The 26,456-nt window shown below is 44.7% G+C and overlaps 1 protein-coding gene across 1 annotated transcript in view; it reads right to left on the bottom strand.

Moving 5' to 3' along the window:
* LOC122542712 overlaps positions 1-26,118 on the bottom strand; it is a 70,394-nt gene extending 44,276 nt beyond the window's left edge. The window contains exons 1-3 of the mRNA XM_043680692.1: positions 26,060-26,118; positions 22,127-22,251; positions 35-202 (exon numbers count right to left, since the gene is read on the bottom strand). Of these exons, the coding sequence (XP_043536627.1) occupies positions 35-202; positions 22,127-22,251; positions 26,060-26,118 (352 nt within the window). The remainder of the gene's footprint in view (positions 1-34; positions 203-22,126; positions 22,252-26,059) is intronic.
* Between the last annotated feature and the right edge of the window lie 338 nt (positions 26,119-26,456).

Raw genomic sequence — 26,456 nt, 5'->3', positions numbered from 1 at the left:
CCGAGTCCGAGTCCCGGCGCTGCCCGGTACCCACCTCCGACCCGGTACATGTTTGCCGCCATCCTGCCGGAGGAGGTGACTGTTCCCGCGGCCTGGGCCTGAGGCCTCGGCTCCGGCTCCGGCTCCGGCTCCTCGGTATCGCTGGCTGAGTGAGCGGCTCCCCGCTCGGCAATCTCCGGCCACACTCGGCTCCGGGCTCGGGCTGTCAGAGAGATGGGGGGCGGGGGGAAATCCCAGTCAGAGACTCCGCCCTCTCCTCCCCACCCCCCCCCCCGGACCCCCTCAGGCCTGGGCCTCGGCCTCAAGTAGCAGCGAGAGCCGGTCCTTCCTAGCACTCGCCCACCTCCCCGGAGCCGGCCTCTCAATACGAAGCCCAGGCTGCGGCCTAGCGCTGCCTCTCCTCAACACCGTGTCTGTCGCCCAGCAGCCGGCGCTTCTCCCGCTTCCCGTCTCCATGGAGACCCCGCCTGGCGGCACCCGGCCGTCGCCACTGCCTTAAAGCCGAGACGCCCTTGGCCAATTAATAGTTGTACAACTATAATTAGACCCCCTCTCTCTCCCCTTACCACCCCACCCTCATTCGCGGAGGGTGCTCCACTCAAGTACCAGCAGTTCGCCGACAGTACTCGCTTCGTGCCCTGTACAATGGTACATGGGGTAGACAGAGGCCATTCAGCCCACTGCACTTATATTTTTCGGTGAAGAGTTTTCCACAGCTCAGAAAGTGGACCTTCAGCCCATCGTGGCTGTGCCAGTCAACAAGCAGAATAAAGTGAGGGCTGCAGATGCTGGATATCAGTCGAAAAAGTGTGACGCTGGAAAAGCACAGCAGGTCAGGCAAGCATACTGCTCCTTTTCCAGCACCACACTTTTCAACCCAGTCAACAAGCATCCAACTATTTGAATCCAATTTTCCAGCACTTGGCCCGTAGCCTCATTTGCTATGGTGTTTCAAAAGTGTTCATCTAAATATTTTCTCAGTGTCTTGAGGGCCCCTGCCCCTACCACTCATTTAGGCAGTGAGATCCTAATATCTACAACCCTCGGGGTGAATAAAAGTCCTTCAAATTATCTCTAAACCTCCTTGCCTTAAAACCGTGCCCCCTTGTTATTTGTTGGTGCGGGGTGGGATTCTATCTATGCATCTCACAACTTTGTACCCTTCACTCAGATCTTTTCTCTAGTCTTTATTCTCTGGAAAACATGGTTGAAACTTTATTGCTGGAACAGCACAGCAGGTCAGGCAGCATCCAGGAAACAGGAGATTCGACGTTTCGGGCACAGGCCAAAGAAGGGCCTGTTTCGGGCTTCTTCTTCCTGAAGAAGGGCCTGTGCCCGAAACGTCGAATCTCCTGTTCCCTGGATGCTGCCTGACCTGCTGTGCTGTTCCAGCAATAAAGTTTCAACTTTGATCTCCAGCATCTGCAGACCTCACTTTCTCCTCTCTGGAAAACATCCCCAGCCTATCTAGTCTCTCTTCATAGTTGAAACATTCCAGCACAGGCAATATCCTGGTGAATCTGCACAGCATCCTCTCTCATGCAATGCCCATTTTTCCTCTTCACTGCCTTCATTCATACTCCTCAGATCCCCTGTTATGGCTCTCACATTCCATTCTCATCAAGTTTGATCTGAAAATCTCTGTTTCTTTGCTGTGGCTTGTGGAATGTTTACAATGCAAAAACCTGTCATTTCTGTGACAGCTCTCTGTAAGTGCGACCTATTTCAGTCCCACTATCACCTCACATATTCCCCACAGACATGTATTATTTTTCCTCTTCAAATGCATCCCAGAGTCAGAGGGTCATACTGCATGGAAACAGATCTTTTAGTCCAACCAGCCCATGCTGACCATAATCCCAAAAGTAAACTAGTCCCACCTACTTGTTCCTTGCCCATATCCCTCCAAACATTTCTTATTCATGTACATGTACTTACCTCAAAATCTTTTAAATGTTGTAACTGTACCTGCATCCACCACTTCCTCTGGAAGTTCATTCCACACACAAACCACTCTCTATGTATAAAAAATTGCCTCTTTTTTAAACCTTTCTCCTCTCACCTTAAAAATATGCTCCATTATTTAGATTAGATTCCTTACAGTGTGGAAACAGACCTTCGGCCCAACAAGTCCACACTGACCCTCCGAAGAGCAACCCACCCAGACCCATTCCCCAACATTTACCCCTTCACCTGACACTACGACAATTTAGGAGAAAGTGAGGACTGCAGATGCTGGGGATCAGAGCTTAAAAATGTGTTGCTGGAAAAGCGCAGCAGGTCAGGCAGCATCAAAGAAGAAGGAGAGTCGACGTTTCAGGCATAAGCCCTTCATCAGGAATGAGGAGGGTGTGCCAAGCAGGCTTATGAAGAAGGGCTTATGCCCGAAACGTCAATTCTCCTTCGATACTACGACAATTTGGCATGGCCAATTCACCTAACCTGCACATTTTTGGACTGTGGGAGGAAACCGGAGCACCTGGAGGAAACCCATGCATACACAGACAGTTGCCCGAGGCAGGAATTGAACCCAGGTCTCTGGTGCTGTGAGGCAGCAGTGCTAACCACTGTGCCACCCACTGCTGCCCTATTCTTGAAGGAAAATCTCACATTGAATTACTGTTCCTTGACTATTTTTGCATCCTGTTCTCTTTTGAAAGCCCAGTTGAACCTGCCTCCAACACACTCTCAGAGGCAGTGCATTTCATGTCATGAATACTTGCTGCATAAAATAAGGTTTTTCTCCTGTGGCCTTTAGTTGTTTTCGCATTCATCTTTCATCAGTGTCTTCTGTCCCTGATCCTTCAATCATGGGAATAATTTTGCCCCATCTGCTTGATCTAGACCCCTCATGATTTTAATCAACTCTCCACTTTATCTTCTTTCCCCCAAGAAGAACAGCCCCCCAAACTCTCCAATTTATCCAAAAAAATCTTGGAAACATTCTCTTTCCAGCTATTGCCTTCACAACTTTCCTACTGGTGTTGAATGCAGTTCAAGCCAGACCAATGTTTTGGTTAATATACTTGATCATATTGTAATCTATGACTTGTTAAAATAAACCCAGGAATCTATATGTCTTTTTCACAACTTTCTCAACCTCTCCTACCTCTTTTCATTTACTTGCAGACAAACACCCATTCCCTTTGTTCCAGAACCCCTTTTAGAATTAATTGATGTTTCTTCTTCTCATTCTTTCTCCTGGACTGAATCACTTCATTCTTCATTGCATTAAATTGCACCTCCCATCTGTCTGTCCATCCCATTCAATGTCCTCTGGAAGAGTGTACCACCCTCCCCAGAGTTAACTATACTTTAATTTAATTTGCAGAGGACGCAAAATGTGGAACTAATTTGGGTTGTGCTGTTGAATCTCAACAAGTCCCTCCACCTGTGTGCTGGGTGGCTTCATTTTCTATACAATTTTGACATCACTGCATCCCAAACATTTATCAGTTGAGTTGACAACATTAGCTTGTGAGTTGTCATTGACCAGAAATTGAACAAGCCACATACATACTGTCACTACAAGAGGAGACCGGAAGCTGAGAATTCTCTGGTAACTCATCCAATGCCTCTCTATTGCCTGTTCACAAGGCACAAGGTAGGAATGTGATGGAATACTCTCCACTTGCTGAGATGGATTTGGCTCCAAATCACTCAGGACAATATCACCCACGACAAAGCAGCCCACTTGATCAACACCCCATCCATCACTTCCGACAATTATATGATGATGGTAATTCATCAAAGCTTCTTCAAAAACTAATTTTCTTCTGGTACATTTGGCATTTAATTATATTAAATACCAAGTCCAAAGTGCTGTACATTTCATTCTGTATTCCCAAATATGTTCAGCGTCTTTCATTCATATATGAATTTATATCACCACAGTTGTTTTATAAGACTGAATATATTACTTGAATATCAAGCCAACAAAAGTGGCATGTTCCAAGAAAACAGTATGAACCTGGGCCATTTTTTGCCCATTAAATTAAGGCATAAAGAAAACATTAAAACAACCTTAAGCATGTTTGGCAGAACCAAATAAAGAAGAAAAACAGCCTCCACCTGTTTTCTGCTTCCTAAGTCTCTTAATCCTCTCAGTTTTCCACTAAAATTCATTCCTCCCGTATAGGAATAGGAACCGGAGTAAGCCATTCAGCTCTTTGAGCCCATCCTGCCATTCAATACAATCACGATTGGTCAAACACTCAATGCCTTTTACACTCCCAATCCCCATTACCATGTACACCTTTGGGAATCAGAAATCTGTAATCTCAAACCTTAAACAGACTGAAAACTGAGCCTCCACAGTCCTCTATTGTAGAGATTTCCAATGGTAAACAATTCTATGAGTTATAAAAAAACCTTTAAACTCAGTTCTAAATAGCATTTCCCTTATTACTAAACCTTGGTCCCTTGGTTGTAGTCTTCCCAACTAGGGGAAACATATATATCCACTCACCTATCTGACAGCATTTTGGAACCTTGTATGAGATCACCTCTCACTCTTTAGGAGTCTGGAAAATAGAAGCCCAGATTTTCCAATCTCTCTCCATTGGCCAGTCACCCCCATCCCCAGAACAAGTCCAATGGACCTTCGTTGCTCTCCCGCAATAATGTCTTTCTTGAGATAAAGGGACCAAAACTGCACACAGCACTCCAGGTGCAGTCAATCCAGCTCTTGTACAATCAAAGCAAGACTCCACAACCCCTGACTACCCATTCATTCCCATCAACAGCCCTTCCCTTAGGTTTAAACTCCCATGCTCTAAACTCTTCTATCTGTTGCTTTTCCCTCAGCTCAATCCACAGTGCCCCACCCATTGTACTCCTCTCCCACTCTAACCTCACTTACACGATCCTAACCCAAAGTACTGACACCCACTGCACCATTCCAACCATAAGCACACACAAATGTCACACTCCTTCATCTCACTCCTACAATTCATAAAGTTCAGATATGTTTTGGGGACAGACCAGCAGAAATAACCCACAAACAGAGCTGCATTAGGACATTATTTAAATGAGCCACAACACACTGAGCACCCAGGAACTATGAGAAGCCAAAGAAAAACACCTCTGCAACATATTTAAGAACAATGGGTAACTGATAAGTACAGTCTGCCGATTCTTAAACAACAAACCTAAACTAGAGGACACAACACGCCCAGAGACTCCAGCCACATTACCAAACATTAAAGTCATCTCAGAGATGACAACCAGACTACTCCGGCCCCTTAGCATCATAGTAGCCCACAAACCTACCAACACACTGATTAGATTAGATTAGATTAGATTACTTACAGTGTGGAAACAGGCCCTTCGGCCCAAGTCCACACCGACCCTCCAAAGAGCATCCCACCCTGACCATTCCCCTAATTTACTCCTTCACCTAACACTACGGGCAATTTTAGCATGGCCAATTCACCTCACCTGCACATTTATGGACTGTGGGAGGAAACCGGAGCACTCGGAGGAAACCCACGCAGGCACAGGGAGAATGTGCAAACTCCAGACAGACAGTTGCTGAGGCGGGAATTGAACCCAGGTCACTGCTGTGAGGCAGCAGTGCTAACCACTGTGCCACTGAAATAGCTATTGATAAATCTAAATCAGCAGAACAAACATCATATACAAAATACCCTGCAAGGACTGCAACAAACACTACATCGGACAGACAGGCAGAAAACTAGCTACCAGGATACATGGGCACCAACTAGCCAGCAAAAGACATGACCAGCTATCACTAGTATCCTTACACACAGATGAAGAGGGATACCAGTTTGACTGGGACAATACATCCATCGTAGGACAAGCTAAACAAAGACACGCACGGGAATTCCTAGAAGCCTGGCATTCCAACCGGAACTCCATCAACAAACACATCGATTTGGACCCCGTCTACCAACCTCTCAGAAAAAGAACCTGAAGTGATATCATCCACCACCACAGACCAAGACACATAAATAGAAAGCGGGACAGAACACCAGCTCTTCAACAGAGGCTCACTGATGATGTTACCTATCATGGTGACGAAACGTCTGAGAACAAATCGACCAGCTCAGTGAGCAAACTTACAACCAGTGCCACAACCTGAACTACAAATCCTCACAAAAATCGCAGCAGAATTAAGTTTAAATGCTAGGAATTCAGGTAGATCAATCAGTACTAACAGAGATTAGGAATACCAGTGGTGAGGAAATATGAGTGCATGTAATCATGTAATTTATGGACACTGCCACCACCCCACCCCCCAAAAAAAACCCTGAACAGTAGTTGTATCACTGGACAGAGCATTAAATAAGAAATGATTGGAGCTTGTAACAAAGGCAATGGACACATTGTGGGTGACGTCTCTCTTGATCCCAGTTGGACATACTAAAATTGTTAAAGGTTTCTGGAAGGTGAGTTTGTTGAAAGTTTGTGTGACACTTACCTTGAATATTAAACTATGGAACCATTTAGGGATGAAGCTATTTAAAATTGTGTACCTTGGACCAAAGTAGAGTAAACTCATGATGTCATACCTTGATCATCTGAAGGAGTGGCATGGTGGCTCAGTGGTTAGCACTGCTTCTTCACAGCACCAGGGACCCAGGTTTGATTCCAACCTTGGCTGACTATGTGGAGGTTGCATCTCCTCCCCATATCTGCGTGGGTTTCCTCTGGGTCCTCCGGTTTCCTCCCACAATCTAAAGATGTGCAGGTTAGGCGGATTGGCCATGCTAAATTGCCCATAATGTCCAGGGATGTGTAGGTGAGTGGGATTGCCCTTGGGAAATGCAAGATTACAGGGTTGGGGTGGGTCTGTGTGGGATGCTCTTTGGAGGGTCACATGGGCCAAATGGTCTGCTTCCACACTTTTGGGATTCTATGAATATTAAACTGTGGAACCATTTAGGGATGAAACTAATTTAAATTGAGTACTGTGCACCAAGGTAGAGCTAATTCACAATGTCATAAGAAAAGATCATCTGAGAAAAATTGATCATAATACAAATTATATTTTAAATTGGACAGTGATATATTCAAGTACAAAACAATAATCTAAAAGACAATTATACAGATACAATGGCGATCATGTGGTAAAATGGCAGAGTGCTTCTGGGTCAGTGGGTGAGAAAGGTCAGTTTATAATGTGGCCAAAAGATTGTTTGTCATCCTGGAAATTAGAATTCCAATATACCTGAAGGCAGGCACTAAGTGTCTCCTGGTCAGCAATGGCAAACCTCTGCAGTACATTGCCCGTAAGTAGAAGAACATGGTCTAACCCTCAGAAACAAGAATGGAAAGAATGACATACATAGACATGAGACAGAGCTGACTAATACTGAAAGAATAAACAAACTAAAAGGTACAGTGGTGAATCAATAGCGGGAAAAGAAATGATTCAAAATTTTCGAAAAAGAAAACTATTCAAAAATAAATTAAAAGAAAAGGTTTATAATATGACGAAGAATAGTGATTAGTAAGTTTTTGAAGCCAATACATATGTTAAATAAAAGAAAATGACAGTAAACTAGCCAGGAACATTAAATGTGCACGCGTAAATAAAGTCAAGAGTGTGGTGCTGGAAAAGCACAGCAGGTCAGACAGCATCCAAGGAGCAGGAAAATCAATGTTTTGGGCAAAAGCCCTTCATCAAGAATGAGGCTGAGAGCCTCGTGGGTGGAGAGATAAATGGGAGGGGTGTGGGACTGGGGTGGGGGAGGTGTGGGAAGGTAGCTGAGAGTGAGCTTCAGGGCAGAGAAGATGACCTGGAGGTTGGAGTGAGAGAGAGACTCACTCACTTGTAAATAAAGAGTTAAAAATCACACACCAGGGGAGCGTCGCTCCGAAAGCTAGTGTGCTTCCAATTAAACCTGTTGGACTATAACCTGGTGTTGTGTGATTTTTAACTTTGTACACCCCAGTCCAACACCGGCATCTCTGAATCGTAAATAAAGAGTGACTTGATGCCGGAAACCGGCCTCTGTACAGTTATTGCACCACGCCTCCACGTTACTTTAATGTCTTAGAGGCAGAGATTGGAGAAGTTATCATTGTGAAATGAAGAAATGACAGATGTGTTAGACAAGTGCCTCATTTCTGTCTTCACAATAGAATACACTAATTATGTGTCAGAAATAGAGGGTAATTGGGGGACTATTAAGAGTGAGAAACTTAAAGTAATTAATATCAGCAAAGTGTCAGAGAAACTTCAAGGGCTGAAAGAGGAGAAATCCCCAGGAACCAAAGGCCTACATCCTCGGGTTCTAAAAGAGGGAGCTGCCGAAAAAGTGGGTTTAGATTTCCCACAATTCCCTTGATTCTGAAATGGTCCAGAAGTTTGGAACTCAGCAAAAGGAATATAGCTATTCAAGAAAGGAGGGAGGAAGGAAAACGAGGAACTACAGGCCTATTGGTCTAACATCAGTTGTCAGGAAAATTCTGGGATATATCATTATGCAAGTGATAACAGTGCACTCAGAAAATCAAAATGGAATTGGACCAAGTCAACCTGTTTTTTACGAAAAGGAGATTGCATTGAACAGATTTATTAGAGGAGGTTTTGCGGGTGTAATGAGTGAAAGAAAAAGAAACAACTTGGTTTAATATCACTCCTTTCACAACCACATGATGTCTCAAAATACTTTACAGTCAATTCAGTATTTAGTTGACGTGTGGAGAATGTTGTGACATAGGAAGCATGGTACATAATTAATACAGACTAAGCTTCCACAAATAGAAGCATAAAGATTGGTCAGCACACTAGGGAGAGTCCCCCAGCTCTTCTTCAGCATAGTGCCCTGGGAGCTTTCATATTTTTATATATCTGAGGGCATTGACATAGGCCTTGGCTTAATGTTTTATCCAAAAGGCAACACCTTCAGTAGTGTTTCATCAGTACTGCACCGGGGTATCAGCCTGGATTTTTGTACTCAGTCCTGGAAAATGAATGAAACTCAGAGTCACTTGGGACTCAGAGGTGAAAGGTTGAGCAAGTGAGCCCTGGCTGACTCTGACTAGGGTTGATAAAGGGGAACCAGAAGATGTAGAACACTTGGACTTCTAAAAAGCATTAGATAAGGTTCCACATCAAGTATTAATACACAAGGCAAAAGCGCATTGAGTTGGGGAGTAACATGGTGGCATGGCCAGTAGGTTGGTGGCTGGGCAGGAAGTACAGAGTCATTTTGTAAGGTGACAGTCTTGAGTGGAGTGCCAGGAGGATCTGTGCTCGGGCCTCAGCTATTTACAATCTATACCAATGACTTAGATGAAGCCACTGAATAACATATTCAAGTTTGCTAACAGTACAATGTGAGATGGGAAAGTAAATGTGAGGAGAGATAGGCACTACAGAGATGTAGTTAGATTCACTAAGCGTTTTTAAACAATCATTCATGTTTCTTGGGCATTACTGGCTAGTCCAGCATTTACTTCCCATCTCTAATTGCCAAGAGGGCAATTAAGAGTTAACATTTTGGGTTGAGAACATTCTGAGGAAGGGTCACTTGATCCAAAATGTTAAGTCCTATTTGTCTCCATAGATGCTGCTAGACCTAATGAGCTTTCCAAAAATTTCTGTTTTTGTTTCTGATTTGCAACATCCGCAGTTCTTTCAGTTTTTAGTTAAGATATTGATGGAGAATTGAAGTCAGAGGTAAGAATGGCAGATTTCCTTCTCAAAAAGGCATTACTGAAGCAAAAAGGGGTTCTAAGCAACCAGATATTAGCTTTTAATTCACTTTTTTAAGAAAAATATTGAATTAAAATTTCACCTTCTACCATTGCAACCCATGTCCCCAGGATGCTGGATAGTGAACCCAGTGACATAACCAGTGCACCAGCACCTCCTCACGAACAACAAGATGGCAGGGGGAAGGGAATCATGTGGGATTATTTGCTTTGGTTATATGCACGGAAAAGCAGAATATTTATTTTAAAAACTTGAAAATTTTGATATTCAAATATACTGGGTATCCTTGTACAAAGAACACAACTGGTTAGCATTCAGATACAATATGTCATTGGGAAGGTAAGTGGGATACTGATCGTTTGCAAATAGTTTGGAGTAAGGATTAAGGAAGTCTGGCTGTAATTGTATAAATCCTTCTTGCTGAGAATATGCCTGAAATACCATGTGCATTTCCAGTCTCCATATTAAAGGAAGCATACACTTGCCTTAGAGGCAGTCCATGTAAATGTCACTGATTGGTCCCTGGGATCAGAAGGTTGTCCTATGATGAGAGGTTGGGCCCATTCTCTCATAAACCTAAAAAGAGAGGGGCTCATTTTGAAACATTCCCTGATCTGAAGGAATTTGTCAAGGCCAAAACTGAGGGATTATTTCCCCTGGGCTGGGGAACCTAAAGCTCAGGGACACACACTCAGGAAAAAGGATCGCTTGTTTAAGATTGGGATGAGGAGAAAGCTTTTCATTCAGAAAGTTGTGAATTTAAGGAAATCCCCACCCCACAGAGTGGTGATGCTCCATTATTGAATAGATTCAGGACTGAGATAAAATTTTGATCTCTCAGGAATCGGGTACAGGTGACAAAGTGGAGTTGAAACTCAAGATCATCAGTCATTGGTCATTGAAGCAGGTTTGATGAGCCGAATGGTATAAACCCTACTTTTATTATGTCCTTATACCTAGCTATGTGCTGATATCAACACAGATATTGAGCATTTAAACATAAACACAGATAAATGAGTACATAAACATGGGAACATCTACATTTACATTGACTGGGTTATACTTTCACACAGATATAGATGCCTATACATAACGTAGTTATATGTGTTTTAGATTTCCTACTTCCTCAGTCTTTCTTCTCTCAGTCTCTCTTCTCAGTCTATTCTCCATGTCTCTGCCTTCCCTCAGTCTCTTCCCCCTTAGTCTCCCTTCGCTTCAGTCTCCCCTTTCCTCAGTTTTTCTGCCAAGGGTTTGTTTTCCACACCCTCATTTTTCCTCTTCCACCTTCTGAGTTTCTCCCATTTTACTCTCCTCTCTATTAATCTCCCCTTCCATGAGTCTCCCCCGTCATCTTCATGTGACTCCATGTGGCATTTTCTTCGTTATTGTGGTGGGTCCAGGCCCGAGAGAGATTTCTTCTCTCTCAGCCTTCTCTCTCAGTCTTCTGTCTGTCTTCCCTCCCTCATTCCCGTCATCCCCAAGTTTCCCATCCCTCAGATACAAGGTTCTTCAGTTTCTGTGTCCTTCAATCAAATCCTTCTTCCATCTCCCTACCTCGGTCACTCTTTCTCCCTTATGTATAGGTACACATTATACAAAATACCAGTATGTACAAAACATTGGCATAGACAAACCACCAATATATACAAAACATCAGCATATAGAAAACACTAACAGATGCAAAACACTGATATGATTTTTAAAATTCACTCAACTGTGGGTGTCATTGCTGGACCAGGACTTATTGCCTGTTATTAGTTGGCCTTGAGAAAGTGGGGTTGATCTGCCATCTTGAACCGCTGCAGTCCATGTGCAGTAAGTACACCCACAATGTTATTAGGAGTGAATTCCAGGATTTTGACCCAGTGACAGTGAAGGAATGGTGATGTACTTCCAAGTCAGGATGGTGAGTGGCTTGGAGGGGAAATTACAGGTGGTGTTGCTCCCTGTATTTATTGCCCTTGTCCTTTTAGATGGAAATATTTGTGGGTTTGAAAGGTACTGTCTCAAGGTCTTTGGTAAATTTCTACAGTGCATCTTGTAGACAGCACACACTGCCTCTACTGAGTGTTGATGGTGGAGGAATGGATGTTTGTGCGTGTGATGCCAATCAAGTATTGAATTGAATTGAATGATTTATGGTCACTTATATTTAAGGGAAACTACAATGGAAAGCTTCAAGTGTTGCCACACTCTGGCACCACTTTCTCCTGGATGGTGATGAGCTTCTTGAGTCTTGTTGGAGCTGCACCTATCTAGGCAAATGAGGTGTGTTTCATTGCACTGCTGACAGGCTCCTGGGAGGTGGGTTACTTCCCACAGTATTCCTAATCTCCAACCTGTTTTTGTAGTCACTGTCATTTTGTGGTGAACCCAGCTGAGTTTGGAGTGAATGGTAACCCCAGCATCTTAACAGTGGGGCTTCAGTGATGGTGACACTGTTGAATGTCAAAGGGCAATGGTTCGATTTGTGTTTTATTGAAGATGGTCTTTGACTAGCATGTGTGCAGTGCAAAGGTTACTTGCCACTTTTCAGCCCAAAGCTGGATATTGTCCCAATCTTGTTGTACTTAAGCATGGACTGCTTCAATATCTGGAGAATCATGACTGGTGCTGAGCTTTGTGCAATCATCGGCGAATATCCCACTTCTGATATTCTGATGGAAGGAAGCTCATTGAACCTTTAGAACTGAGACGAGGAGGAACTTCTTCAGCCAGAAGATGGTGAATCTGTGGAACTCATTGCCACTGAAGGCTGTGGAGGCCAAAACATTGAATGTATTTAAGACAGAGCTAGATAAGTTCTTGATTAGTAAGCGGATCAAGGGTTATCGGGAGAAGGCAGGAGAATGAGTTTGAGAAACATATCAGCCATGATCGAATGGGGAGAAGATTCAATAGGCTGAATGACCTAATTCTGCTCCTCCATTTTATGATGAAGCAGCTGAAGATGGTTGGGCCTAGGACACTACCCTGAGGAACTCCTGCAAAGATATCCTGGAGATGAAATGACTGACCTCCAATAACCATAACCATCTCCCCATGTGCCAGGTATGACTCCAATCAGTGGACAGTTTTCCCCCTGATACCCATTGATTCCAGTTTTGCTAGGGCTCCTTGATGTCACACTCGATCAAATGAGACCTTCATGTCAAAGCCTGTCACTCTCACTTCCCCTCTGGAATTCAGCTCTTCTGTCCATTATTGAACCAAGGTTGTAATGTGGTCAGGAGCTGAGTGGCCCTGACGGAACCCAAACTGGGCGTCACTGAGCAGGTTATTGCTGAGCAGGTGCTGCATGAGAGAACTGTTGATGACACCTTACATCACTTTACTGATGATTGAGAGTAGACTGATAGGGCAGTAATTGGCCGGGTTGGATTTGTCCTGCTTTTTGTCCACTGAACATACCCGGGCAATTTTCCACATTGTCAGTGTTGTACCTGTACTGGAAGAGCTTGGCTAAGGGAGTGGCAAATTCTGGAGCACAGGACTTTAGCACTATTACTGGAACCTTGTCAGAGCCCATAGCCTTTCTAGTATCCAGTGTCTCTAGTGAGTCTTGGCATCACGTGGGATGAATTGAATTAGCTGATGGATGGCAGCTGTGATGCTGGGGACCAGTGGAGGAGGCTGAGATTAATCATACGCTCGACACCTCTGGCTGAGGATTGTTGCGAATGCTTCAGCCTTATCTTTTGCACTGATGTGCTGGGCTGTCACATCATTAAGGATGAGGATATTTGTGGTCCCTCCTCCTCCAGTGAGGATTGTTTGATTTTCCACCACCATTCCTGACCGGATGTGGCAGGACTGCAGAGCTAGGATCTGTTCTGTTGGTACGGGGATCACTGAGTTCTGTCTATCATTTGCTGTTTATGCTGTTTGGCACACAAGTCGTCCTGTCTGGTAGCTCCACCAGGTTGGCACCTCATTTTTAGGTATGCCTGGTGTGCGGCTCCTGTCATGCCCTCCTGCACTCTCCATTGAACTAGGGTTTATCTCTTGTGAGGAAGAGTAAATAGAGGCCGTCAATATAAGTTAGTCAACAAGAAATCCAATGGATAATTCAGAAAGCACATAACTATTCAGGGAGTGGTGAGTATGTGGAGGTTGCTATCGTAGGGAGTGGTTGAAGTGAACAATAAGTGGATTTAAGAAAAGCTCGGCAAGCATAAAAGGGAGAAGACAGATTTCTGGAGAAACTCAGCAGGTCTGGCATCATCTGTGGATAGAAAGCAGAATTATTGTTTTGAGTCCAGTGAACCTTCTTCAGTTCTGCTGCCAGGCCTGCTGCATTTCTCCAGCAATGTCGAATCAGACAGCTAATGTGTGTATTGCTAATCATTGCCTACATTTGATCTGGGCTGTGTAGATTTATCAGAGCATGCAAGAGAAAGTTGTCTCAATGTGTGCTTGTCTTTCCAACAGCTTAAACCTGGTGGAGACCATCACCACGCAATCTCCTCAGTCCCACACCCAAATCCTAGCCTGCACGTTATAAACTTTTAAAAGTTAAATATAAAACTATGGCCATCAATTGGCCTCTCCTTCTCTCCTGTTTGCACTGACAGCTGTCATCCTCTACATGGTGGCACGATGGCACTGTTGCCTCACAGCGCCAGAGACTCAGGTTCAATTCCTGCCTCAGACAACTGTGTGGAGTTTGCACATTCTCCCCATGTCTGCGTGGGTTTCCTCTGGGTGCTCCGGTTTCTTCCCACAGTCCAAAGATGTGCAGGTTAGGTGAATTGGCCATGCTAAATTGCCCATAGTGTTAGGTGAAGGGGTAAATGTCGGGGAATGGGTTGGGTGGGTTGCTCTTCGGAGGGTCGGTGTGGACTTGTTGGGCCGAAGGGCCTGTTTCCACACTGTAAGTAATCTAATCTAACCCAACAGATCATTTCATCCATGATCTCTATCAGACTGAGCTGTAACCCTCTGTATTCTTATTGAGCTGTCCTGGACAATTTCTGTGATGAGATATTTGTTGTGACACTAAAGATTGTAGGGTGTGGAAGAAACCTGATCAAATACTCGCAGGGAGGCCACCAGTTCAAAACTGACTATGTAGACAGGTCCTCACAAAGAAAGGGCTTGTGGTGAAATATGTAGTGTCCCTGCCTCTGCACTAGAACCTCCAGGTTCAAGTCCCACTCCAGGACAAATTAAGTTGCTTTCATGAAGCAGCTAAATAGGTCAAGGATCAACTTGTAAATTCTTCCCAACACACAGCAGTAGAGGTCTCTGGTCAGTCAAGGAACAGAAAAAACATTTAATCCTCAACTATCACCATCTATAATTCCAGGTTACAACCTGCAAGGAAAAGGATATGTTGGTCTCACTGAGTAAAGTGTAACATACGCAGACACTCACTGGGGGAAAACCTCAAGCCAACAAGATAGTTGCCTCATACTCCCTGTTTACCCTATCATCTTTAAAGGACATCTCAAGCCATTGTATATTTTCCAGTTAAACAAAAGTAAGGAAGCTAATTGTTCCCTAATGCATTTTCCATCGCAACTTCTCGATCATTCAGAGTCTGCTTGCAAACCAATCAATATAGTTTTCTCATGCAGTGTAAACTATTGTTCCCTCATTTGAAATTTGGCATTCTTGCATTTCTGTCTTTATGAGTACAAGATGAAAAGCTTCAACTGCATGTGTTTTCTTTTCAGTTGTACCTTTCTCCTTCATTAATTTATTTTGATACCCTTTATACATCTAGTTGTGGCTGTAAGTTCGCTCGCTGAGCTTGAAGGTTTCTTTTCAGACGTTCCGTCACCATACTAGGTAACATCATCAGCGAGAGTCTCTGGTGAAGCGCTGGTGGTATGTCCCAGCTCTCTATTGAAAAGTCTTGGTTTCTTAAAGTAGGTGATGTCATTTCCGGTTTTTTTTCAAGGGGAGGTAGATAGGATCTAAATCGATGTGTTTATTGATGGAGTTCTGGTTAGAATTGCATGCCTCGAAGAAATCTCATACGTGTCTTTGTTCCACCTGTCCTAGGATGTGTGCGTTATCCCAGACAAACACAGACACCACTCTAACCAGAACTTGCCTTGAAAAAAAGAAATGACATCACCCACCTTAAGAAACCAAGACCCATAGATAGAGAGGCGGGACATACCACCAGCACTTTACCAGAGACTCTCACTGATGATGTTACCCAGTATGATGACAAACCTGCCAGCTCAGCGAGCTAACTTACAGACTTATCATCAACACGAGCTACAAATCTTCTCAAAAATCATTAACATCTAGTTGTTATCCTCAACTTCTCCCTGTGACAATGAGGGCCAGCTTCGGACCATTCTGTGGCTAATGGGTTTTTTCCTGATTCTCTATTGATTTTAATGATTATCTAGTGTTTATTACCCTCCCACCACAGTTTCTCCCACAACTGGAGCAATATTCCTCTGGGTAGAATTTAAAATTCCAGACCCACATGTCAGGAACCTGGGAAATAATGGATTGGGATTTGTTGTGGAATTGAAGTTGGTCAGAATTTTAGAATCCTGTTTTCTGCCCAATCAGAATGGGCAGGTATGATGGTGCCAGTAGTTAGAAGGATCCTCGCAGTTGTCAAATTGATCATTTTATGAATGAATTATTTATTGTCACATATAGTATCATAGAATCCCTGCAGTGTAAAAGTAGGCCATTCAGTCCATCAAATCCATACTGACTCTCTGAAGGGCATTCCACCCAGACCCAAACCCCGACACTAACCCTGTAACCCTGCATTTCCCATTGCTATCCCTAGCTTGTACATCCTAAATACTTATCGGCAAATGGCCAATCCAACAAACCTGCACATCTTTGGACTGTTGGAAAAAACTCACATAGACATGGGGAGAATGTGCAAACTCCACACAGACAGTGTCCAAGGCTGGAATCGAACACAGCTCCCTGGTGTTGTGAGGCACTTAGTGTTGCTGACCACTTAGACACTGTGCCACTTTGTTTATCTTGAAGATAGAGTGAAATGTGTTTGTCACCAATCTGGTGCCATTTGAGTTACAATAAGGATAAAAGTAAATTAATTAGATAAGAGTTCATCTTCAGTTCAAATTGAGGTCTCAAACATGGCTTCAGGGCTTCTGAAAGGTCACTGTTAGGTCCTCTGGTCCTCAAGGAGTCCCACTCTGGGAACAGCAGTGATTATGCCAATACCCCAGGAGACTCTAACTCCGCCAAGAGTCCAGGCTCTGTGCCTACTGCCGCTGGGACTTCAGACTCCGGGCCCACTACTGACAACGGTACAGGTTCCTTGCCTATTACTAACAACGTTCAGGTTCCGATCCTATCACTGCAAGGAGTCCAGGCTTCGTGTCTATCACTGACAAGAGCCCATGGTCCATGCCTACTGCTGCCAAGAGTCCAGGCTCCAGGCCTACCACTGCCAAGAGTCCAGGCTCCAGGCCTACCACTGCCAAGGGTCCAGGGACCAGCACCAGGAGTCCTGATCCACGCTGCCAATACTGTAGTCACTGCCCTCCCAACGCTGTTCTGGCCTCAAAGATGAGGAATAAAGGAAGAAGTAAAGAAAAATGATGAAAAGTACATAGAGAAAACAATGTTGCCGGCCTGGAGTGGACAGGTACCAAAGAGTCCGAAAACTACCTCCCATGCTGGCGCCATCTTGGAGTTTCATACATCCTTCATTTGGCAATTGTAAGAACATTACTGATGCAGTCCCAACGTGACAAAAATGACGCCTCAGACTCTGAGCTCTGCTGGATCCCTGGAGTTGTAAGGGATTAATACTATTCCTGGTGGATGGGAGGAAGATGCGTCTGAGAGCAAACATCTATAATTGGAAGTCATGGAGGTAATGAACAGATGGAGGGGTGGGGGTCCCACTGCCACGGATTCAGTGCCATAGGATGTTCAATGGTGTCCTCAGTGTAGGAAAGGGAAGTGGCATTTGTGTGCAAAACAACATCACCGTCTGCCTGTTCTAGCCTTATCCTGTACTGTCTACCTGTAATCCCACACACAGTTCTCTCTCTCTCTCTCTCTCTCACTTTGTCACATTCCTATGAGAATGGTCACCCTTGACAGGAACATCCATTGAATTAAGTCTGCCCTTGTGGTCATCCTTCACAAAAATGCTCTCTTTGCTCCATCTCCCACACATTGTTTCTCACACTCATAACCCCACCCCCCTCTGCCTCTGGCTGCAGGGCAACAATATTCACCCCAGAGCAAAAGAGGCAAAGAGGTAATTTGATTGAGGTGTTCAAAATCACAAACAGCTTGGACGGAGAAAATAGAGATGTTTCCAATGACTGAGGCATTGATAAACAGAGGGGCAGCCTTATCCTCGGAAAAGGAGTCCTTCCACTCTGAGGAAGTACTGTTCAGATTTGCAACCCCCCAGTGGGGACTTCAAAGCAATCCATAGGGTGGTCACATGGTGAGCAGGAACAGGGGCAGTGCTCCTGTCAGGGGACACACTTTACTCAGCTGAATGCTGAGCATCTTGCAGGGAGTGGGCAGGGTTCATCTGCAGACAGACTGCTTCAGAGCAATACCATATTGTGTGTCAGAGTGAAAGAGAGTGTTGTGTGTCAGAAGGAAAGAGTGCGTGAGTGTGTGTATTTGTGTGTGGGCATGGTGGCTCAGTGGTTAGCACTGCTGCCTCACAGCGCCAAGGGACCTGGTTGAATTCCAGCATCGGGCAATTGTCTGTGTGGAGTTTGCACATTCTCCCCGTGTCTGCGAGGGTTTCCTCCAGGTGCTCCGGTTTCCTCCCAAAGACTTGCAGGTTGAGTTGATTGACCATGCTTAAACAAAATTGCGCAGGTTGGGTGGGTTAGCCTTGGTAAAAGCCCCATGTGAGGTTACAGGGATGGGGGAGGGTGGGTCTGGATGTGATGCTCCTCGGAGAGTTGCTGCAGACTTGATGGGCTGAATGGCCTCTTTCTGTACTGTCGGGATTCTGTGCGAGTGATGGGGACGAGGGAAAAGGAGGTACTGGTGCTGCCCCTTTGATTTCCCATCTGAGGTCGAGTTGCTCCCATGATACAGTGAAAGCTGATGCCTGGAATGTGCAGATCAAAGTCAAAAAAGCAGATATTGGCTCCAGAGTCCTGGAGATTAGCTCCAAGGCAGCGAAATGCACATACTCACATCATAAGTGCTGTTGAAAGAAAGGGCATATCACATTCCATGCACCAGAACAGGATTGCAAGAATACCAAAATTCAGAGAGAGTAAAAATGATACTGCATGCGGAAAGAGCAGTTGGCAAAGTAAATCAAAGTCACAGTGTTGCCATGGAGAACACACCGGGGAAATAGAGTCCCTTATGCCTTTGTTCAGTTCAAAGGAGTGCAATGCCTGGACATCTTCCTTTTGGCTGCACAACAAATGCAAAAGCTGTTCTCTTAAAGAGAGGGAGGGCTGACAAATTGAAAGGTGTTCCAGCCTGTCAGTATCATAGCCCAATCCCTGCTGTCCTCTTGATCTGATGACTCTGGCAGTGCAAGTCCCAATCCAGGGGATAATCCCTCAGTCAATTAATTTTCTTTCTCCATGTTAAAAGAACGGGTCTGTCTGATCCACAGGGAGTTCCCAGGTCATTTGAGATACGTCCCAGTTAAACACAAACGTCAGGGATCCTTGCCAGTTTCCCAACTCAAAAGTGTTTGTAAGGTTTTAGCCATGGACACTTGCCCCACCCAAACTGGAGACTTATAATTCTCCCATAATAATGATTCCCTGATTCTACAGAACAGGCTGTGGCACTCCAGAAAAAACTAACAGGTGAACTAATATTTTGTTGGGAAATTTTGACTCTATAGGGTTTTAAACAGAACAGAGAATAAGATCAGGAGCACACCCTGAACACACCCATGATTTTTTCAAAAAATAGTCCTTTAAGACAAGGTCCTCCATTTTCAAGGGTCTGCTTGATGATCAGACTGGTTAAACGCAGGAAGGATGTTCTCAATGACTAGGGAGTCCATAACCAGGGATCACAGTCTAATGACTGAGATTAGAAATGTCTTCACCCAGAGAGTGGTGGACCCATGGAAGTCTCTGTCACGGCAAGTGATTGACGCCAAAACTTTGAATGTTTCAAGAAGGAGCTTGGTATATTTCTTAGGTCTAAAGGGATAGAAGGGTATGGGGAGAAAGCCAGAACAAGAAACTCAAAACTGGACTTGGACCCAGGAGGAGAAGAGCTTTCATTTGATGAATCCGAACAAATTCACAAAGCTCCACATCCCATTGTCACTTTTTTTTCCGCAGATCTGTTAGACAAGGAAGACCCACATTTATACAGCATCTTACAGAGGTCTCTGAAGGGCTTGAAAGATAAACAGAAATAGCTGGAATACTCTGTTCTGAAGAAAAGTCACTGGGCTGGAAGCTCTGACTCATAGGATCCCTATAGTGTGGAAGCAGGGCATTCAGCCCATCAAGTCTACACCGACCCCCCCCCCCCCCGAAAGAGCATCCCACCCAGACCGACCACCCCCCCACCCTCTCTCTGTATTTCCTGGTACCTGCACATCCCTGGACACTATGGGCAGTGTAACTTGACCCATCCACCTAATCTGCGCATCTTTGGGCTGTGGGAGGAAACTGTAACAAGTGGAAGAAACCCACACAGAGATGGGGAGAATGTGCAAACTTCACGCAGAGACAGTTAACCGAGGGTGGAATCAAACCCGGGTCTGAGGTGCTGTGAGGCAGCAGTGCTAACCACTCAGCTCTGATCTGCTGAGTTTCTCCAGCTATTTCTGTTTTTGTTTCAGGTTCCCATGGCTTTCCACATCTTTGGTTTGAGGGATGTCAAGGTCAAGTGATAGGTATTAGCCTGTAGAACCAGGGAGCATTTCCACAGCTCTTCTGGGAAAAATGCTCTGGGGCCTATTTTAGCAGCGAGGGCGGAGGCAGCACCTCAGGTTTACCTGCAACAGTGCAGCAGTTCCTTAAAGGGCGTGATAGTACAATATGCAAAGTCTCTGGAGTTGGCCTCGAATTTCCTAACCAGAGGGGAATGTCGAGGAATGACAGATAGGTTACAAAGGAGACAGAATTCCTGGGTGCCTTTACTGTTTACACTGATCCCAGCTGGAGAATGGATGGATTTACACTGAGACAGTGGATTGCACCATACAGGTATCACTTGGGTGAGTGTAGCTTGAAGAGTTGCAAGAGAAGGGTATCTGAAAGGATTAGCAGCTCTTCCTGCAACTTCGCAAAGACTTGAGTGCAGGTATGGGACTTTTGCAATGACCAAGGAAAGAGGTGGGGTACAGCTTTAAATCTGGGGTGCAAAGGGTTAATCTCAATCCTGCAGTTTTCCTGGATGGAGACGTCACCAATAGAGGTGAGGTCAGATCTAGGGGACAAATACTTAACTTGACGAATGCATCGTGAGAAAGAGTTCAAAACACGGTCGCTGCGATTGCAGTCCGTGCATTGCACCTCATGCAACATCTCAGGGCAGGAGCTGGCCTCCCAGAACAAGCATCAGGAGCAAAAAATCAATTAAACCGAACAAAGATAATCAAGCGTGGGGAGCGCTACATATTTAGAAACAAAGGTTGTTAGGTCCTCCTGCACGCAAAGTGGCTGATCACTCCGCCTTCAAAGTCAAGTCCCTATTCTCCTGGCACTTTGTCAACATCATCCAGGGAAAGGGCTTTCGTGCACTTGCTGTGAGTGACTGGTGTTCCAGTCTCCATGCTCACTCTCACTGGAGCGACGGAGATTGCTGACAGCTCCCAGTCCCCTCCACACACACAGTCACAGCTAACTTCTGTACCCTTCCCAAAATCAAAACAGACACCCCTGGGAACTCTGGCAAACCTTCAGGCTTCCCCACCCATTCCTCACATTCCACTGATTCCAGTGACATGCAGCTCTACGTACAGCACAGAAGCACCCTTCCTGCTTTTGGTTTACCCTGCAGGGGATTCAATGCTTGTCTTTTCATATCCCCCCCCAACACCTCCCACCCATCAAATGGGGATGAAATATTCATTCTGCTAAGCTTATCGTGTTCATTTTCCCCAGCCTCTTTCATTGTTCAGTTATATCAGGTTATGTCTCCCCCCCAGGGCTGGTTTGCCCCTCACACCTTCGCTCAGTCACTGGATTTTGATGCAAGTTTCATAGAAACATAGATAATAGGTGCAGGTGTAGGCCATTTGGCCCCTTGAACCCACACCATCATTCAATAAGATCCTGGCTGATCATGCAATCTCAGTATCCCATTCCCACTTTCTCTCCATACCCCTTGATCCCTTTATCCGCAAGAGCCGTGACCAGCTCCCTCTTGGATATATTTAACGAGTTGGCCCCAACAACTTTCGGTGGGAGAGAATTCCACAGGTTCCCAATTCTCTTAAGTGAAGAAGTTCTTCCTCATCTCAGTCCTGAGTGGCTTACCCTTTAAACAACCCTGGATACTCACCGCAGTGACAGACAACTCCTCCACCAACCTCACCAATAGCCTGATCTGAAGCCTGCCACTGCTCCACAATCATAATCAACAGCGCCCAGGTGGCAGTGTCCAACTCTTGCTGCTTGTCGCTGCATCTGCTCCAACATGACAATCAGAAAAAGACAATGATAAAAAACATAAGAAATGGGAGCAGTAACAGGCCATCTGGCCCGTCGAGCATGCTCCGCCACTTAATAATATCATGGCTGATCTTTCTGTAGATTCAGCTCTCCTTGCCTACCTGCTCACAAAAACCATTATTTCCTTTGCTGTTCAAAAATCTACCTATTTTTGCCTTGAAAACATCCAACAAGGCCCCTCAACTGCCTCACTGGGCAGGGAATTCCACAGATTCACAAGCCTTTGGGAGAAGAAGTTCCTTGGGCCTAATCTACTCCCCCTTATTTTGAGGCTACTATATAAAACATAGAACAATACAGCGCAGAACAGGCCCTTCAGCTCTCGATGTTGCGCCGACCTGTGAACTAATGTAAGCCGATTCCCCAACGCTATCCCATCATCATCTATGTGCTTATCCAAGGATTGTTTAAATCTCCCTCATGTGGCTGAGTTAACTACATTGGCAGGCAGGGCATTCCAAGTCCTTGCCACTCTCTGAGTAAAGAACCTGCCCCTGACATGCCCCAGTTCGAGTTTCACCTGCCAGTAGTTTACCTTCTATTTTACCTATATCCTTCATAATTTTATATGTTTCAATAAGAAATCCTCCTCATTCTTTTAAATAAAGAGATCCTGCATTGAGTTTGGCCGGAGAGTCATGCCGCAGGCCTTGAGGGGTGTCCCTCCTGAACCCTTATTTTAAATATCGAGGTAAATGACCTGAAGGAGTTAATGTTCATGCGGCATTGAACTCCACACAATCTGATGAAGTTGCTCAGTTTTTGGACGGAGACAATTCAATTTTGAACAATTACCTGAAGAGAGCAAACATATTCTGTACAGCTCCGAAAGAGTCCTTAGTAATTATGCTGAGCAAGTTAATATAAACTGTCTGTTGCTGTCATGAATCAAAATACCTTGTTATGTAAGACAAGTGCCTCTTCTGTTTATATCACCAGTGGTCCAATCTACTGCTGATGATTAGACAGGCCCTTGACTAGGATAGAGATAGGAGGAAACAAAAATAGAAATTACTGGAAAACCTCTGCAGGTCAGGTAGCATCTACGGAGAGAAATCAATTAATGTTTCAGGTTGAGAATGGAAACATTAACTGATCTCTCTCCACAGATGCTACCAGACCTGCTGAGCTTTTCCAGCAATTTTTATTTTTGTTTCTGATTTAAAGCATCTGCAATTCTTTCAGTTACAGAGGAAACTTGATTGTCCGAATGACACAGGTGGGGGGTACTTTTTTGGGATAATCAAATGTTTGGATAGTCAATGCCAGATAACACAGTTTAGCCAAGCATCGGAACCTTGCAATCTTGTTCGAATAATCCGAAATTCAGATAATCAAATGCCGAACAATTGAGGTTCCTCTGTATTTTATAGAGGCAGGAGGGTTGGTGGCAGCAAATCACCCCAACCAGATGCTACATGCTGGTGGCTGTGATTTGCAATAATGTGACAGGGCAAAAATGTTTGACATTTAATATGTTTGTGAGAAGTAAGTACAGAAAATGATCCGAAAAAGAATGGACCACTGGCCTATATATGTTGAAAAATGAAATATGAGAGGGCTAGTTATGTTTGAGCAGTACTATGCCATGGTTCGAACACACCTGGAGTCCTGTGAGCAGTTCTGGGCACTGCACGTTAAGAAGGAGGTATTGGCCTTGGAGAGAGTGCAATGTAAATTCATCATCATGATACCTAAACATCAAGGGGTGAATTGTACCGAAACTCAGCTAAGGGTCAATTTCGGGGAGTGGCCTGGATGGTTTTTCTCCAGTGAGTTACCTCAGGTAATGTTACACTGTTTCGCCTCATTGTATATGCGCCACACCTTGATGGTTCCGTGCTATTGTGTGCTCATTGGCAGCAGAGTTCCTTGCCACTACATAGACCTCAGGGATTTCCACCATAGGCTCCATATTCAAACTTGAGCTGTGTGCCAGCCAAGAAAAATACAATACACAGTAGGAGGGAAATGAAATAAAGCTTCTGAGGGCTTGTAGGGGGCACAGGGATGGCTCACTGCAAACAGAATCTTAGATTCATAAATGTATTGCTATTTTACATCATCTGATCAATTTGCTATAACTTCAGCAACAAAACTCAGGCTGCAGATACTCCCCATCTCTTCTGCCATATCATGATAGAACACTGTCTAAGAGAGGGAAACTCTTTCTCTAACACCCATCATAGCATAACATCTTCTCACTGTTCAATGTGGAAGTATCACTTGCTGGAAAACCTTCATAGAATCTTGAGGTGTGTAGCTTGGAAACAAGCCCCTTTGTCCCAACTCATCCATGCCCATCAGGTTTCCTAACATGAATGAATCTCATTTTCCCCCATTTGGCCCAGATCCCTCTAACCATTCCTATTCATGTCCCTGTCCAAGTGCCTTTTAAATGTTGTAGTTGTACCCGCCTCTACCATTTGCTCTGGCAGCTTGTTCCATACACGCACCACCCTCTGGATGGATATATTGCCCCTCAGATCCCTGTTAAATCTTTCCCCTCTCACCTTAAATCTAAGCCCTCTAGTTTTGGACTCCCCTAACCTGGGGAAAAGACCTTGACTATTCACCTGATCTATGCCCATCGTGATTCTATAAACCTCTATAAGGAACTGCAGTGACCACATCCGCAGCAAGTGTTGGTTGCTGGAGAAACTCTAGATCAGAATTGATGAGCTGGAATCTGAGCTTCAAACAGTGGTACATCTGGGAGGGGGAGAGTTACCCGGACACTTTGTTTCAGGAGGCAGTCACACCTGATGGATAAAGTAATTCAAATTCAGTCAGTGATCAGCGACAGCAGGGAGTGATTGCAAGTGAGGTAGGTAGGGGGATCCTGAGTTCAGGAACGGAGGAGCCTCAGTTCTTGACCTTGTCCAATTGGTATGAGGTGCTTCTCCCTGTGTGGATGAGGGAAAGGGCTGTGGGGAGAATGAGCCAGTTGACAGCGGCACTATGGTGCAGGAGACCATTCAAGAGGGGAGAGCAAAAAGACAAGTAGTTGTTATCGGAGATTCTATAATTAGGACAGATAATATCCTTTGCAAGCCGGATTTGGACTTCCATGTGATGTGTTGCCTGCATGGTGCCAGGGTACAGGACATCTCTGACCGGCTTGTAAGGATATTGGAGCGGGAGGGGTAGGATCCAGTTGTCGTGGTCCACATTGGGATGAACAACATAGGCAAGGCTAGGAAGGTGGACTGGTTTGGGGATTATCAAGCACTAGGAATGAAATTAAGGAACAGGTCCTCAAGGGTTCTAATCTCCGGATTATAACCCTTGGTGTGGGAAAGAGGGGTTCCATTTCATGGGGCATTGACATAAGATTTGGAACAGGAGGGATCTGTACCAATGGGAAAGTCTCCACCTGAACCGATCTGGAACCAGTGTTCTCGACAAATAAGGTGGTCACTAGGACTTTAAACTAGCGAGTTGGGGGGAAGGGAAGGGGAAAATGACAGGAAGTATGATGGTAAATAAAAAGGTAAGCAGCATGTGTGCAGGAGGGTTTTACTACAAGGCAGACTATGAAAGAAGTAAAAAGGAAGGAGAACTCAGGAGATATTATTAGAGATGTTGGAAATCATGAAGGTATGAAAACTAGCATAGGGACGCTTGTAGTATTCATAACAAGATCGATGAGTTAATGGCACAAATCATTGCAAATGAATATGATTCAGTAGCCATTATGGAGATGTGGTTAGGGGATGGTCATGACTGGGAGTTCACTATCTAGGGGTATCAGACTACTTACTTGGAAGGATAAACAGGAAGTAGGAGAGGTGGTGCAGCACTGTTATTCAAGGACGACATCAGGGCGGTGCTGAGAGATGATATAGGTTCTATGGAGAATACAGTTGAATCCATTTAGGTGGAAATTAGAAATTCTAAGAAGAAAAAGTCACCGATAGACAGACTATAGGCCACCAAATAATAACATCTCATTGGGGTGGGCAATAAACAAAGAAATAACTAATGCCTGTAAAAATGGTAAAGCAGTTATCATGGGGGGATTTTAATCTACATGTCAATTGGTCGAACCAGTTCGGTCAGGGTAGCCTTGGGGGGGGAGTTTGTTGAGTGTATCCACGATAGTTTTCTTGAACAGCATGTAATGGAACCAATGAGGGAGCAAGCTATACTAGATCTGG

The sequence above is a fragment of the Chiloscyllium plagiosum genome, chromosome 41, assembly GCF_004010195.1.
Source record: "Chiloscyllium plagiosum isolate BGI_BamShark_2017 chromosome 41, ASM401019v2, whole genome shotgun sequence".
In the NCBI taxonomy this organism is placed as follows: domain Eukaryota; kingdom Metazoa; phylum Chordata; class Chondrichthyes; order Orectolobiformes; family Hemiscylliidae; genus Chiloscyllium; species Chiloscyllium plagiosum.
This window is presented reverse-complemented; position numbering and strand designations above follow the sequence as displayed.